Source organism: Balaenoptera musculus, chromosome 10 (genome assembly GCF_009873245.2).
Source record: "Balaenoptera musculus isolate JJ_BM4_2016_0621 chromosome 10, mBalMus1.pri.v3, whole genome shotgun sequence".
NCBI lineage: Eukaryota > Metazoa > Chordata > Mammalia > Artiodactyla > Balaenopteridae > Balaenoptera > Balaenoptera musculus.
In genome coordinates, this window is record NC_045794.1 from 9,808,596 (window position 1) to 9,823,443 (window position 14,848).

A 14,848-nucleotide genomic window follows, 5' to 3' on the forward strand; every position below is an offset into this window, starting at 1 on the left:
ATCCCTGGTGGAGAACCACTGCAGAACTAAATTATTAGCTCAGAGTAAAGAAGGAGAAAATACAGCCCATAAATTCTAAGTGCCACCAAGATAGATGAGAAATGTCGTTACCTTTTTAAAAAGCAAACTAAAAATCTATTCTTGGGCTTCCCTGGTGGTGCAGTGGTTGAGAATCCGCCTGCCAATGCAGGGGACACGGGTTTGAGCCCTGGTCTGGGAAGATCCCACATGCCGCGGAGCAACTGGGCCCGTGAGCCACAACTACTGAGCCTGCGCGTCTGGAGCCTGTGCTCTGCAACGGGAGAGGCCGTGACAGTGAGAGGCCCACGCACAGCGATGAAGAGTGTACCCCGCTCGCCACAACTAGAGAGAGCCCTCGCACAGAAACAAAAAAACCCAACACAGCCATAAATAAATAAATTAATTAATAATAAAAAATAAATAAATAAATAAATAAATTTTTAAAAAATCTATTCTTCTTCCCCTTTGACACTTAAGCCAATAATATGCTAACTTCTTAATAAAATTAGGCTTTATAATTTGATTACTACATCAAGATATCACAGGGTTGACTTAAAGTTTAAAAATAAATTTATAAGGCAATCTTACCGATTTGTTCCATCCAGATTTGATCTGTGGATGAAATTAAGTTTTGCATCTGCCCAATAAAGCTTCCGTTCCTCATAATCCAAAGTCAGTCCATTTGGCCAGTAAATTTCAGTGTTTATTATAATGAAGCGACTTGAACCATCCATTCCAGCACGTTCTATCTTTGGTACTTCTCCCCAGTCTGTCCAGTACATGAACCTAAAAATCATGAAAAATAAACCCATGACATAAGCAGGTTAACCGCCAAGTATCTTATAACTATTGGATAAAGAAAGCTCTCTCAGGAACACTAAAACTGAAACTCCTAGAAACTGTTACCGAAATTTTAATCATCTTTTTGCCACCATGATGGTAATAACTGACTCAAGACAAGCATCATCCAGGACACAAAAACCATCTGATCAAAGTTTCTTTGGCAAAAAGGATACCTTACACTGTCTCAATGTATCTCCCCACAAATTACTTATTAATGACAAAGGGGAAAATGGTAACTTTAGAGAAAATAAACTTGGTGGACACCACCTTATCCACATCATCTAAATTAACATCATCATCATCAACACTGGCATCATATATGTGATACGCTGGGAAGAACATTCCACCTTTCTTTTATATATAAATTTATTTTATTTATTTTACTTTTGGCTGCGTTGGGTCTTCATTGCTGCACGCGGGCTTTTCTCTGGTTGTGGTGAGCAGGGGCTACTCTGTTGTGGTGTGCGGGCTTCTCATTGTGGTGGGTTCTCTTGTTGAGAGCACAGGCTCTAGGCGCACGAGCTCAGTAGTTGTGGCTCGTGGGCTCTAGAGCGCAGGCTCAGTAGTTGTGGCGCACGGGCTTAGTTGCTCTGCAGCATGTGGGATCTTCCCAGACCAGGGCTCAAACCCGTGTCTCCTGCACTGGCAGGCGGATTATTAACCACTGCGCCACCAGGGAAGCCCCCATACCGTCTCTTTTATGTATATTCTCTTACATATTATTTCTGCCCCAAAATGCATAACCTGAACAAAATTATTAAGGAAATAGAGAGTACCAAATTAAAGAACATTCTACAAAACAACTGCCTTTGAAAATATCAATGTCATAAAAGTCAAAGAAAGGCAGATGAACTAATCTAGGTAGGAGGAAAATAAAGAGACACAGTAAGGGACTTCCCTGGTGGTCCAGTGGTTAAGAATCCACCTTCCAATGCAGGGGATGGGGGTTCGATCCCTGGTCGGGGAACTAAGATCCCACATGCCGTGGGGCAACTAAGCCCACGTGCCACAAACTACAGAGCCCACGTGCCACAACTAGAGAAGAGAAAACCCACAAGCCGCAACTAGAGAGAAGCTCCAGCAGACCACGCGGTAACGAAAAAGATCTCCCATGCCTCCACAAAAAGATCCTGCATGCTGCAACTAAGACTCCACGCAGCCAAAAAAAAATAAAGAAAAATAAATAAACAAAGAGAGACACAGTAACTATATAAAGTGTATGATTCTGGACTGATCAGTTGCGGAAAATGCTACAAAGACATTACTGGGAAACCTGGCAAAATTTTACAGCATGTCAAATTCTATAACAGAAATGTACTAATGTTAATTTCCTAAATATGATCATTGTACTTTGGTTCTGATATTTCAAATAAATCATGACCAAAAACTTCCCTAATTTGATTTTTAAAATACTAGCCCATACATCCATGAAGTTTAATAAACTCTAAGTATGATAAACACAGATATATACAACTATACACATCAGTTAAACTGTTGAAAGACAAAGAAATCGCGAGCACTAAGAAAAACAACTCATCACTTGCAAAGAAACCACAATATAACTAAGAGCTGATTTCTTATCAGAACAATGGAGGGCAGAAAGCAGTACGACGACACACTAAAAGTGCTAAAAGAAATTAAAATGTCAACCAAGAATCCTACATACAGCAAAACTATCTTTCCAAAATGAAGGTGAAATAAAGACATTCCCAGATAAACAAAGTGAGAGAATTTGTGGCATGTAGATCTGCCTTACAAGAGATACCAAGGATATTCTTCAGGCAGAAAAGAAGTGACCTAGATGTTAACTCAAATCCACATGAAAAAGCAAACAGTACTCATACAGATAATTATGTAGGTAATTATAAAAGACAGGACAAATATATTTTTCCCTTTCCTTCTCTTAATGGATTAAAAAGACAACTGCACAAAAAAATAATTATAAACTTGTTTTATTGGGCTTGTAACATATAAAGGTGTTATATATATGGAAATAGTAGCATTAAGAAGAGAAAAGGGAAGCAAAATTGAGGCAAGTTACAGCACAAACTAAAGTCACAAGAAGAAATCAAGAGTACCAGAAATGGTAATATGCAGGTTAATATAAAAGGCTTATACATTTTTTCTGTTATTCCCCTAGCATCTTTAAAAAATGCAAGACTTCCCAGTTCCCAAAGTGTCTTATATACAAAATAACCTTACTAAAGACTAAAAAAGGAACTTCCCTGGTGGCGCAGTGGTTAAGAATCCACCTGCCAATGCAGGAGACAGGGGTTCAAGCCCTGGTCCAGGAAGATCCCACATGCCACAGAGCAACTAATAAGCCCGTGCGCCACAACTAACTACTGAGCCTGCGCTCTAGAGCCCGCAAGCCACAACCACTGAGCCCGTGTGCCGCGACTACTGAAGCTCACATGCCTCGAGCCTGTGCTCTGCAACAAGAGAAGCCACCACAATGAGAAGCCCGTGCACCGCAACCAAGAGTAGCCCCTGCTCGCCACAACTAGAGAAAGCCCGCGCCCAGCAAAGAAGACCCAACACAGCCAAAAAGAAAAAAAAAAAAGACTGCTTAAAGCGATCATTATGACACAGTATTAGTGTTTTATAACATACAGAAACATAATATATGACAATAGCAAAACGGACAAGGAAAAACATAGATCAATACTGGAGCAAAGTTTCTGTATTTTATTGGAATTAAATTAGCATTCATCTGAAGTCCACTGTGATTAAAATAGATATTATAATCCCTACAACAAATACTAAGAAAATATCTTAAAAATTATAGTTAAGAATTCAACAGAGGAGGGGCTTCCCTGGTGGCGCAGTGGTTGAGAATCTGCCTGCCAATGCAGGGGACACGGGTTCGAGCCCTGGTCTGGGAAGATCCCACATGCCGCGGAGCAGCTAGGCCCATGAGCCACAACTACTGAGCCTGTGCGTCTGGAGCCTGTGCTCCGCAACAAGAGAGGCCGTGATAGTGAGAGGCCCGCGCACCGCGATGAAGAGTGGCCCCCACTTGCCGCAACTAGAGAAAGCCCTCGCACAGAAATGAAGACCCAGCACAGCCATAAATAAATAAATAAAAATAAATAATTTTTTAAAAAAAGAATTCAACGAGGAATTAAAATGATACCCTAGAAAACATCTGCTTAATAAAAACGGAGGCAGTTAAGTTGAAGCAAAGTAACAAGAAAAACAAGACGTAAGGAAAACAAAATGACAGACATGACTACACTCAAGTAAATAACAACATTAAAATATAAATGTATTAAAGATTCCATTCAAAAAAGAAATTGTCAGAGGGCAAAGCCAACAGGTATTTGGGAAGGAAAAACTGACAGGACTTGGCTTGAGGAGTGAGGGAAGAGCAGGAACTGCGGATGATTTCTAGGTCTCTGGCCAAAAAGTGATGCCTTAAAAGAGGTAAATATTAATACACATCAAAATAAATACACAGCTATTAAAATAAAAGATGTTCAACCATATAACACCTACTGGTATGAATGTCATATTTCGGATATCACCGTAACAGAGAAATGTTCTTTTGTTGTAACTGTTCAATTATAAATTGTATAATTTATAATTACAAGCCCTTTAAGTGTGGAAAAGTTGGATTATAAGATAGTGTAGAGGTGATTTAGAGCACAGATTCCAGAGCTCAGTTCTGCCACTTCCCAGACACGTGATCTTGAGCGAGTTACTTCACTTCTCTGTCCCTCATATTCCTTATAACATGAGGATTCAAAAACGATCTACTTCATAGGGTTTCTGCAAGAATTAAAGCAGTTAATATATGCAAAGCACGTAGAAGCTCTATATATGCTTTAGCTACTGCTGTTTATGTCATAAATCCCTTGTTTATGGCTTCTCACTTTTAGAATGAAGAGCAAAATCATTAACATAATCCTTAACTCTGTACTATCTGGCTCCTACCCATCTCTTCAGCTTCAACTAATGCCACTCTTCACCTCATTTATTATATGCCGGGTACCACACTCCCTGGCAGTATAGGGCTTTCCCTCTACCTATTATCTTCCTCTTTCAGAGTTCCGCTTAAATCGTGTTTCCTCTACGAGGCCTTCCCTTAAATCCCAAATTAGGTTATACAGTCTCTCATAAGCTCTCAGACTATCTTATATTCATAGCATTACAACTATCAATATAATTATTTGCTTAATGTTTATTGTTTATTACCTCTAACTTGCACATTTATGTTTCATGCAATTTCTGGATTAGGACAAGATTTTTAAAAGTAAATGAAAGATAAATTTTCCATCTTCTGATTTGGTAAAGTATACCTTTTGCTGAGGCATACAAATACCTCATTCTTAATAATGCTATTACATGAAAGAACTCTTGTCTACAACAGCCAGCAGAAAAGAAATAATACATTTGAAGAATAAGTTGGCAGAGAAACTGACTAGAGATTTCCAATGATCACAGACTGAATTTGGTGGCAGCATTTCATTATGTAGTTTGACATGCTAATGTCATGTCTCAGTTGGCTGAGTGCCAACTGTTTACAGGTCATTCTATTAGTAAATATTTTAGCAATGTTCTAGCTAACAGCTCACCTCTGGTTTATATTTCACAACGTTAAAAATAAGAAAGCTGGAATGAATTTATGATAAGAGTTTAGATCTCTCACCACAAGAAGAGTTTTAAAAAGAGAGCAACCAGTCAATGACAAAATATTAAGTCAACCCATGCACCTTTTGTTCTTTTATTATTGTACAATCCAAGTCCAAGGTCCTCCTAGACTAATTTTTTTTTTTCAAATTGAAGTATAATTGACATATAACAACACGTACGTCTAAGATGTACAACATATTGGTTTGATACAGATTTATATACTGAAATATCATTACCACCATAGCATTAGCTAACACCCCTACCACATCACATAATTATCATTTCTTTTGTGCAGTGGGAACAATTAAGATCTAGTCTCTTAGCAACTTTGAAGTTTATAATATAGTATTGTTTATTATAATCACTATGTTGTACATTAGATCTCAAGGACTTATTTATCTACTAGTTCTAAGTTTGTACCCTAAAACAACACATCTCCAATTCCTCCAGCCCCCAGCTTCTGGTAACCACTATTCTACTCCGCTTTTATAAGTTTGGCTTTTTTAGAGCCCACATCTAAGTGATATTATACAATATTTGTCTTTGATTGCCTTATCTAACTTAGCATAATGCCCTCAAGGCCCCCCTATGTTGCCACAAATGGCAGATTTCCTTCTTTCTCAATGGCTAATATTCCATTGTATATATATATATATATATACTACAACTTCTTCATCCATTCATCGTTGAAGAACACTTAGGTTGTTTATGTATCTTAGCTCTTGTGAATAAAGTTGCAATGAATATAGGAGTACATGTATCCCTTCAAACTCCTGTTTTCATTTCCAACAACAGAAATTGGAACTGCACAGGTCCATGTATACGCAAATTTTTTTTCAACGATAAATACTACGGTACCACACAATCCATGGTCGGCTGAATCCTCGGATGTGGATCCTCGGATACAGAGCAACCACATGTGTACAGAGGGCCAACTATAAGTTACATGTGGATTTTCAACTGCACAGAGGGTCGGCATCCCTAACTCCTGTGTTGTTCAAGGCTCAACTGTATATCCACAAGTGGAATTGCTGGATCATATGGCAGTTCCATTTTTAATGTTTTGAAGACCTCCATACTGGTTTCCATAGTAACTGAACCAATTTACATGCCCATCAACAGCGTACAAGGATTCCCTTGTCTCCACACCCTCGCCAACACCTACCTCTTGTCTTCTTGATGATAACCATTCTAACAGGTGAGAGGTGATATCTCATTGTGGTTTTGCTTTGCACGTCCCTGATGATTAGTGACATGCAGCATCTTTTCATGTACCCAGTGGCCATTTAGATGACTTCTTTTGAAAAAGATCTATTTAGTTCCTCTGCCCATTTTTTTAATTGGATTTTTTTTAATTAAGTTGTATGAATTCTTTATACATTTTGGATATTAACCCTTATCTGATATATGGTTTGCAAATATTTTCTCCCATTCTGTAGGGTTTTTTGTTGTTTTTTTTTGTGGGGGGGACAGTTTCCTTTGCTGTGCAGAAACTTTTTAGTATGATGTAGTCCCACTTGTTGATTTTTGCTTTTGTTGCTTGTGCTGGTCTAAATTTTTTCACTTTTAACTGTGAGTCCTTTCACTGTTTTGGATCTCCATAATGAGTAGGAAAAAGAGGGGCTGGGAAGATAAGCTGAGTATCTGTGTTTATCTTTTCCCAATCAGCTATTATTCCCATAAATTAAGTGCTTGTTTGAGATGCAGTCTTCTGCATGTGGGCAAAGAACCACCTAAAAATGACAAAATCATGTAGAAGCTTTCTTCAAAAAAAATTGAAATTTAAACCCTATCTCTACCAAAATACAGAATTTCTCAAACTATCTTTAATTGTTAAATGCATATATCATGTAGCAACTCAGAAGCACATTTACCATAAATAAAGCATAAGCAAACCTCAGAATCCCTCATACAGGCTCCTTCCAATATCCTGTTTTTAATTTTGTACAGGCAGTCATGGCTCTGCACGGTTCCAATACGTGTGAACTTCAGTTACCACAGTTTAGTTAAATAACATCAGTCCCCGCTCAACATGATCAAATTTCACTTACCATGGTATATGAACTGTAAGTACACAAAGTACAAATTTCACTGCCAGCTCCACAAATCACTATGTAAATGACAGATGTGTCTGATGATCAGTGATCAATCACATCCTTCTTTCAAAGTCTATGATTGGCCTCTGCCCATCTGCTATTCAGCTCAAACATAGACAGCAAAGTGTATAGCTGTGTTGCCTCCTTGTACTGATAAACCCATGTAACATTTTATGGCAATGAATTATCGAAAGGAAATTGGCCAAGAAAGATGAAGGTGCAGCAAAGAAATGAAAAGTGGTAACACAGGAAATGAAATCTGAATTGAACATAAATGGAGTTATAGAAGAAACAGCTGACCATGGGAACATCGACACCACTGCCATTCAAGACTCTACACAGATATGCAGCCAGAAGAACTCAGTCAAGGCCAAGTTATCAACATAAACGAGGAAAATGATTGCGACAAAAAGGATAAAGCCACCCCAGAGTGATGGCGGCAAAGACTTCACACTGAAGGGACTCCCTCAGGTAATCCACAACAGTGAAAACAAAAAGGCCTAAATATTCTGAAAGCTTGATCCAAACATAGAAAGGAATACGACAATTCACCAAGGCATAGAAAAGATGTTTGTTCCGTATAGTAAGTTATACAATGAGAAGACAGCAGCACACTCTGCTCAAACTACTTTTAATAATATTTCTAATGTTTTAAATTATAGTACATAAATAAATACTAGTTTTACTGTTTCTCCATTTCCCTATACATTTACAGCAGATAGTAATAATTTTTAATGTTTTGACAAAAAATTTTAAACGTCACAAAAGAACTGTAATTTATATACTAATTATTAAGATTGGTTTGTATAGTTACAGCTTTGTATGGTGTTGCACGTTTTGGTGTTTGTCAAATTTTCCTCCATAGGAAAAGCTTTTTTGGGGATTAACCATTATTTCATTTTCATCAGTTCACTTCAATGCAGCTAGACTAACACTGAGCACCTACCAAGTGACAAACATCCCTTGAGGTATGGTTCTGGCATTCAAGGAGTTTTCAGAAGAGACAGTTTTCAAATATAATAGAGATATAAGAGAGGTAAGTGTGACCTCACTGCTCTGACAGCAACAGAAGAGGGGCTATGAGTCCAACCAGAGATAATGACACCTGAGTTGCGCCTTGAAGGAGGAGCAGGTTGGTTTATAAGAAATTGGGAGAAAACATTACACCGAGGCACGAACTGTGTGTAAAAGGTACTACATGCTTTCCAGTATCATTACATCATAAAATGAAAGGTTTGAGATCAGGCTAGAGAACAAAGGCATCAAATCTCACAAAGAGCCATACACCTGTACTCAGGAGCTTAAACTTGACACTATAGGTATTTGGGAAACCATTGCTAAGTTGGATTATTTAGCGGGGGAGGCATGACATGGTCAAACTTGTACATTTTATACAGATCACACTGGCAGCTTACTGGATTTAAATGAAGAAAAACACAGATACTAGTTAGGAATCTATTTCAATTTTTCCAAGTGAGAAAGGATGAGGCGACAACTAAAGCAAATGGGCAATGGTAGTAGAATAATATAACAGAAATATTCATTTATATAAAGGGTCAGGGCCTTTCTTTAGGCCTAGCCTAAATTCCTAGTTTCATCACCTGGTGTTCCCTATAGTTAGAGCCCCAAGTTGACAAATTGTTTCCTTCCCCTAACAGCCAACCATCAGTGACTTGGTCCGGTACTCTGTTCATAAAGGTTGTGAAGCCTAGTCAGAGCTGTGGGGAGAAACTCAGTGATTTTTAGTTAATGACTTCTACTAAGAACCCAGGGGAATGAGCTAATGCAGGCCTGCCTTTGTTGACCCTACTGTAAACACAGCGACTACATGCTCTTCCCAAGACACCCTGAGTTTTTTGTCCCTATGTTTTCGCGCATACTATTTTACTCCATCCTAATTTAAAAAGCTAATAACCACCATCAATAATTAACTCACAAAACTGCAGCTATTACACATTAACTTCTACTGAGACAGCTATAAATAATCATAAAATTAAACAAAATATTATGAGGCAGCTGTTCTAGGAACTGAAAATAAGGCAGCATGAGACCACAAACCATGAGACAAAGGAAACTCACCAGGTGAGCTCCAAAAATCACCCGGACTCAACCTGGTGACAACTCCCCAACCAAAGTGTGGAAAGCTGAAACTGAAATTAGGAACAGTGGTCTCAACAAGCTTAAGAAGGCAGACAGAATTTGGGGCAAAGACTGGAATCTGCAGGGCCCCAACAAGGAGAAAGTTACATTGGTGGGGGTGAGGGGGACTCATGGGGGATCCCCATGAGTCCTTGGACCAAGAACCAGGCTGTGCACGCACAGGATCCTCAAGGATTATCAGGTTGAGAACAGAACTAAAATGCCAGAAGTCAAGGAATGCGGGTGGTCTTACACGTTCTGCCAAGACAGAGTAAAGAGTATCAACACCACCCTGGACATTCAGCTGAGACACCTCAAAGGGCTGAATCCAGACCACACCCTAGGGCAGTGGTTCTCAGAGCGTGATCCAAAAATCCCTGGACAGACTTCCCTGGTGGCGCAGTGGTTAAGAATCCGCCTGCCAAAGCAGGGGACACGGGTTCGAGCCCTGGTCCAGGAAGATCCCACATGCCGTGGAGCAACTAAGCCCATGCACCACAACTACTGAGCCCACGTGCCACAAATACTGAAGCCCGCGCGCCTAGAGCCCATGCTCCGCAACAAGAGAAGCCACCGCAATGAGAAGCCCACACACTGCAATGAAGAGTAGCCCCCACTCGCCACAACTAGAGAAAGCCTGCGCGCAGCAATGAAGACCCAACGCAACCATAAATAAATAAATAAAGTTATTAAAAAAAAAAAAAAGATCTGGAGATCTAAGGAATCCTTTCAGGAGGTCTACAGGGTCAAAACTGTTTTCATAATATTGCTAAGCTTTATGTATTTATTTAGCCTTTTTCACTTTCATCCTGGAGGTTTTTCATGGATACATATAAGGTGTGGTGATGACTTCACCCTGATGGCTCATGGAATGTATACCTACTATATTTTCCATAAGCTTCTAAGGTAGCAGGTTTTGGAAATAACTATATACATGTTCCGAGATTAACTCAGTTCACAGCACTTTTGCACTCTTACTAGCTACCTTTGATTATACCTGCTATAATCTCTGTACCTCATTATCATCTAAAAACTTGTTACTTTTGAAGTCCTGAAATTTTACTGTGCCCAGAGCAAAAACACATCAAGGAGCAAATACACTGCTTTGTTTTACAATATTTCTTAACTTTAAGTTTTTATTTTGAAATTTACTAGTATTCTATTTTAAAATAAAAGAAAATTTACTTATATTTGTCTTGTATTTAAGAATGGCCCATTGGCTTAAAAAGGAGAGATGAGAAAACTCACTTCTTCAACCCACAGCTATACTGCCTACATTTAAAGATGTTAAAAAAGATGATACTGATCTATCAGAGAGAGTTCTCTGACTCTAAGAAGGGATGAAATCTACTCCAAGACCCTGAGCAAAACTGTAAATGAAAAAGTATTACAAAAGCAATCTTTCCATTGGCTTATACATGTTATCTTTTTCTGAATAGTATTATGGTTCCAGTTAAGCTGAGGCATTATTTTGAGACAATCATTCAGAGTTTAAAGAAAAATGAATTGCATAGTTTAAATGTAAATATGACCTCATTAAAAGCCAAACAATGTTTATTACAGCTTTCCAGCTGGAGAAACTCACAAAAACAGAGACAAATAAAGCTTTCTCCAGTTAGCATTACTGAATTCCTCCCAGAGGAAAAGCCAATAAAAGAAATCATAGTGCCGCCAATTTCCAAAGCTACATTAACACAAAATTTAAAATTTAGCTGCAAACATGAAAACGGAAGTTAATGTCATCTAAGAAACTGTGCTTTTGCCTTACATATGACTAAATTTAAAGATATGGCCGGACTTACTGTTTTGTTTGTTCATCAGGTGTCAGTACCAACTAATTATCAAAGGTCTTCTATGTGAATGTTTACAACAATAAATGTAAGTGGTGCTGAAATATTCAAAGTGTTGAATAACTTTTTTGAATTGCACAGATTACCCTGAACTACCTACTTGTGCTGATATTTGCACTGATAGTCCAAAAGCAATGGTGGGTAAGACTGCAGGGAGTGGCAACCAACTGTACTAATAGTCACTATATTTATTCTTCACCACATACAAAAGAAAAGTCAGTCTCAATGAACACTGACAATGGTAAGGCAGAAAATTATTAATTTCATTAGAGCTTGACCTTTGATTACACATTTAATATTCTGTGTGACAAAACAGGATCTACAGAGAAAGTACTTTTGCTGCATATGAATGTAGAATGGTTGTCTTGAGAAAAAGCACTTGGCCAACTGAGCTAGCTGCTTTTTTCATGGAACACCATTTTTACTTTAAAAAAAAAAATGAATGACAAACTATGGTTAATAAAACTTAGGTATGAGGCAGATACTTTCTTGGAAATACATGAAATGACCTTGTCACTTCAATTTGTTGCCAATAACAAAATCTGAGCTTTCTGCGTTCAATCTGTTGTAGTACATTATATATATCTGACAAAGGACTTATATCTACAATGTATGAAGAACTCCTAAAACTCAATAAAAGATAACCCAATTAAAAACTGGGCAAAAGATCTGAACAGACACATCAAAAAAAGACATACAAATGGCAAATAAGCATACAAAAAGATAGTCAACATAATTATTCATCACGGAAATGAAAATTAAAACTATAGTGAGATATCACTACAGATCTAGTAAGATGACTAAACTTTAAAAAATGGGCAATACAAAGTACTAGCAAAGATGCAGCGCAACTGAAACTCTTATACACTGCTAGTGTTAATGCAAAATGGCACATCTACTTTGGAGAACCGTTTGGCAGTTTCTTACGTTAAACATTCCCATAAGATCTAGTAACCCCACTCCCAGGTATTTACTCAAGAGAAATTAAATATGTATTCACACAAAAACCTGTATGAAAATGTTTATAGCAGATGTATTCATAGTCACCAAAAACTACTGAATATTCTTCAAATGGGGAATGGATAAACAAACTATGGTACATTCGAACAACAGAATACTCTCAGCATTAATAAAAAGAACCACTGTAATAAAAATAAAAGTGCAAAAAAAAAAAAGGAAAACTATTTTAACTGTTAGAAGTCAGAATAATGGTTACTTCTGGGGGAAGGAGTAGAGCATGAGGGGACTTCTAGAATGCTGGTACTGTACTGTTTTCTTATCTATATGCTGCTCACATTGATGTGTTCACATTTATAAACTTAATTTGCTTTATATATATATGATTTGCACATTTTCTGTATCTGTGTTATAATTTACTAAATGTTTATATTTTTAGGAAGAAAAAGAACCACTGACATACACAATAACACATATAAACTTCAAATGTTTTATGGTAAGAGAAAGAAGCTGGATTCAAACACTACACGATATATGATTCCATTTATGTTACATTCTGGAAAAAACAAAATTGTATAGAGTCAGAAAACAGATCAGTGGTTACCTAGAGCTGCAGGTGGAAGGAAAGGTTGATAACAAAAAGCCAAGAATATATTTTGGGGGGTCGTGGAATTATTCTATATTTTAATTATGGTAGTGATTACCCAAATGTATGCATTTGTCTAAATTCAGAACTGCCCACCCAAAAAAGTGTAAATTTACTGTGTGCAAATTTTACTTTAACTTTTTTAATGGGTAGAAGACATCATTTAATACTTCACAAAAGATACATGAATGGCCAATTGGCACATAAAAAGATGCTCAATCTCATCAATCATCAGGGAAATGAAAATTAAATCAGTAATAAGATATCACTTCACACCCACTAGAATGGCTAACATTAAAAAGACCAACAATACCAAGTGTTGGTGAGGATACAGCAACTGGAACTCTCATACACTGCTAGTATAATCACTTTGGAAAATAGTCTGGCAGTTTCTTACAAAATTAAATGTACACTTAAACCCTATGAACCAGTAATTCTAGTTCTAGGTATTTACTCAAGAGAAATAAAAACATACCCACACAATGATCTGTACATTTAAGTCCACAGAAGTTTTATTCATAATAACCAAAAACTGGAAATAAATCAAATGCCCATCAATAGGATGATAAACAAACTCTGGTATATTCATAAAATGGAATACAACTCAACAATGTAAAAAAACTAACTACTCACATATTCAACAACAAGGATATATTTTTTTAAATAATGGTAAACAAAAGAACCCAGACTCAAAAGAGTACCTACAGAATGACTCCATTATATGAAGTTCTAGATTCAGCAAAACTAATCTATAGTGATAGAAGTCAGATCAGTAGTTATCGTGGTGAAAGTAGGAGCTGACTTGAAAGGGACTAAGGCAGCTTTCTGGAGTGATGTGATAAAATGGGTTTTTTTCGGAGGTAATGGTAGATGCACGCATTTATCAAAACTCATCAAGCTATAAATACTAAAATATACATATATTTGCATATAAATTATATCTCAAAAAAGTTGCTTATAACACAAATAAGAATCAAGAGACTATTTTTAAAGTTAATGCAAAGGTAGCTTCTTTTCTGTAGAAGCCTTTCCTAGCTTGCCTAGAAAAAGTAGAGTTACTCCCTCCTATGTGCTCCTATATAGCTTGTTTCACTGTGCTATAATACTTATCACAGTTTGTAGACAAATTATGAAGAACTCATATGGGCTGACCATAAGCAATTTGCACGCTATCAAATGGATATAGCAAATAAGTGCCGTTTTCCTTCCTGTATAATATCATTTACATAGGTCTCACAATTGCCACTAAGCTTGTCTAAAGAAGCACTAAACTTACAAGAACTCAGTGTCTAGTTTATGGTGTAATAAAAAGCTATCACAAATGAATTAGTCAGCTCAACAAGAATTTTATAATAAATAAAATTATATGCATGCTCAAAGCTAATAAATAACTCTTCCAGTACTCAACCCTAAGAAATAAATCATGTCATGTTACTTCACGGATCACACTCAGGTAAAGGCTTCAACTACAACAAATGAAACAGAAATTTGTCAGGTGAGAATTTGATAAAATTTAGAATTTTTAATTGAAGCTTGCTGGTATTTTCATTTGTTCAAATATTTAAAATTTAAAGTAATAAATTTCATCTATAAATACCGAACATTTGCATTTGTTATTTAATTAACCTTTAAGCTAAAAACTCATTACATACTTAATACAG

General features: G+C 37.1%; 1 protein-coding gene across 4 annotated transcripts in view; it reads right to left on the reverse strand.

The window, feature by feature from the left end:
- LRP6 (LDL receptor related protein 6) overlaps positions 1 to 14,848 on the reverse strand; it is a 187,346-nt gene that overhangs the window by 109,232 nt on the left and 63,266 nt on the right. For all 4 annotated transcript variants that reach the window (XR_005021566.1, XM_036866848.1, XM_036866847.1 and 1 more), the window contains one exon: positions 610 to 807. Coding sequence is in view for 3 of the 4 variants with exons in the window: in XM_036866848.1 (XP_036722743.1) it covers positions 610 to 807 (198 nt within the window). In the remaining variant the exon portion in view is untranslated. The remainder of the gene's footprint in view (positions 1 to 609; positions 808 to 14,848) is intronic.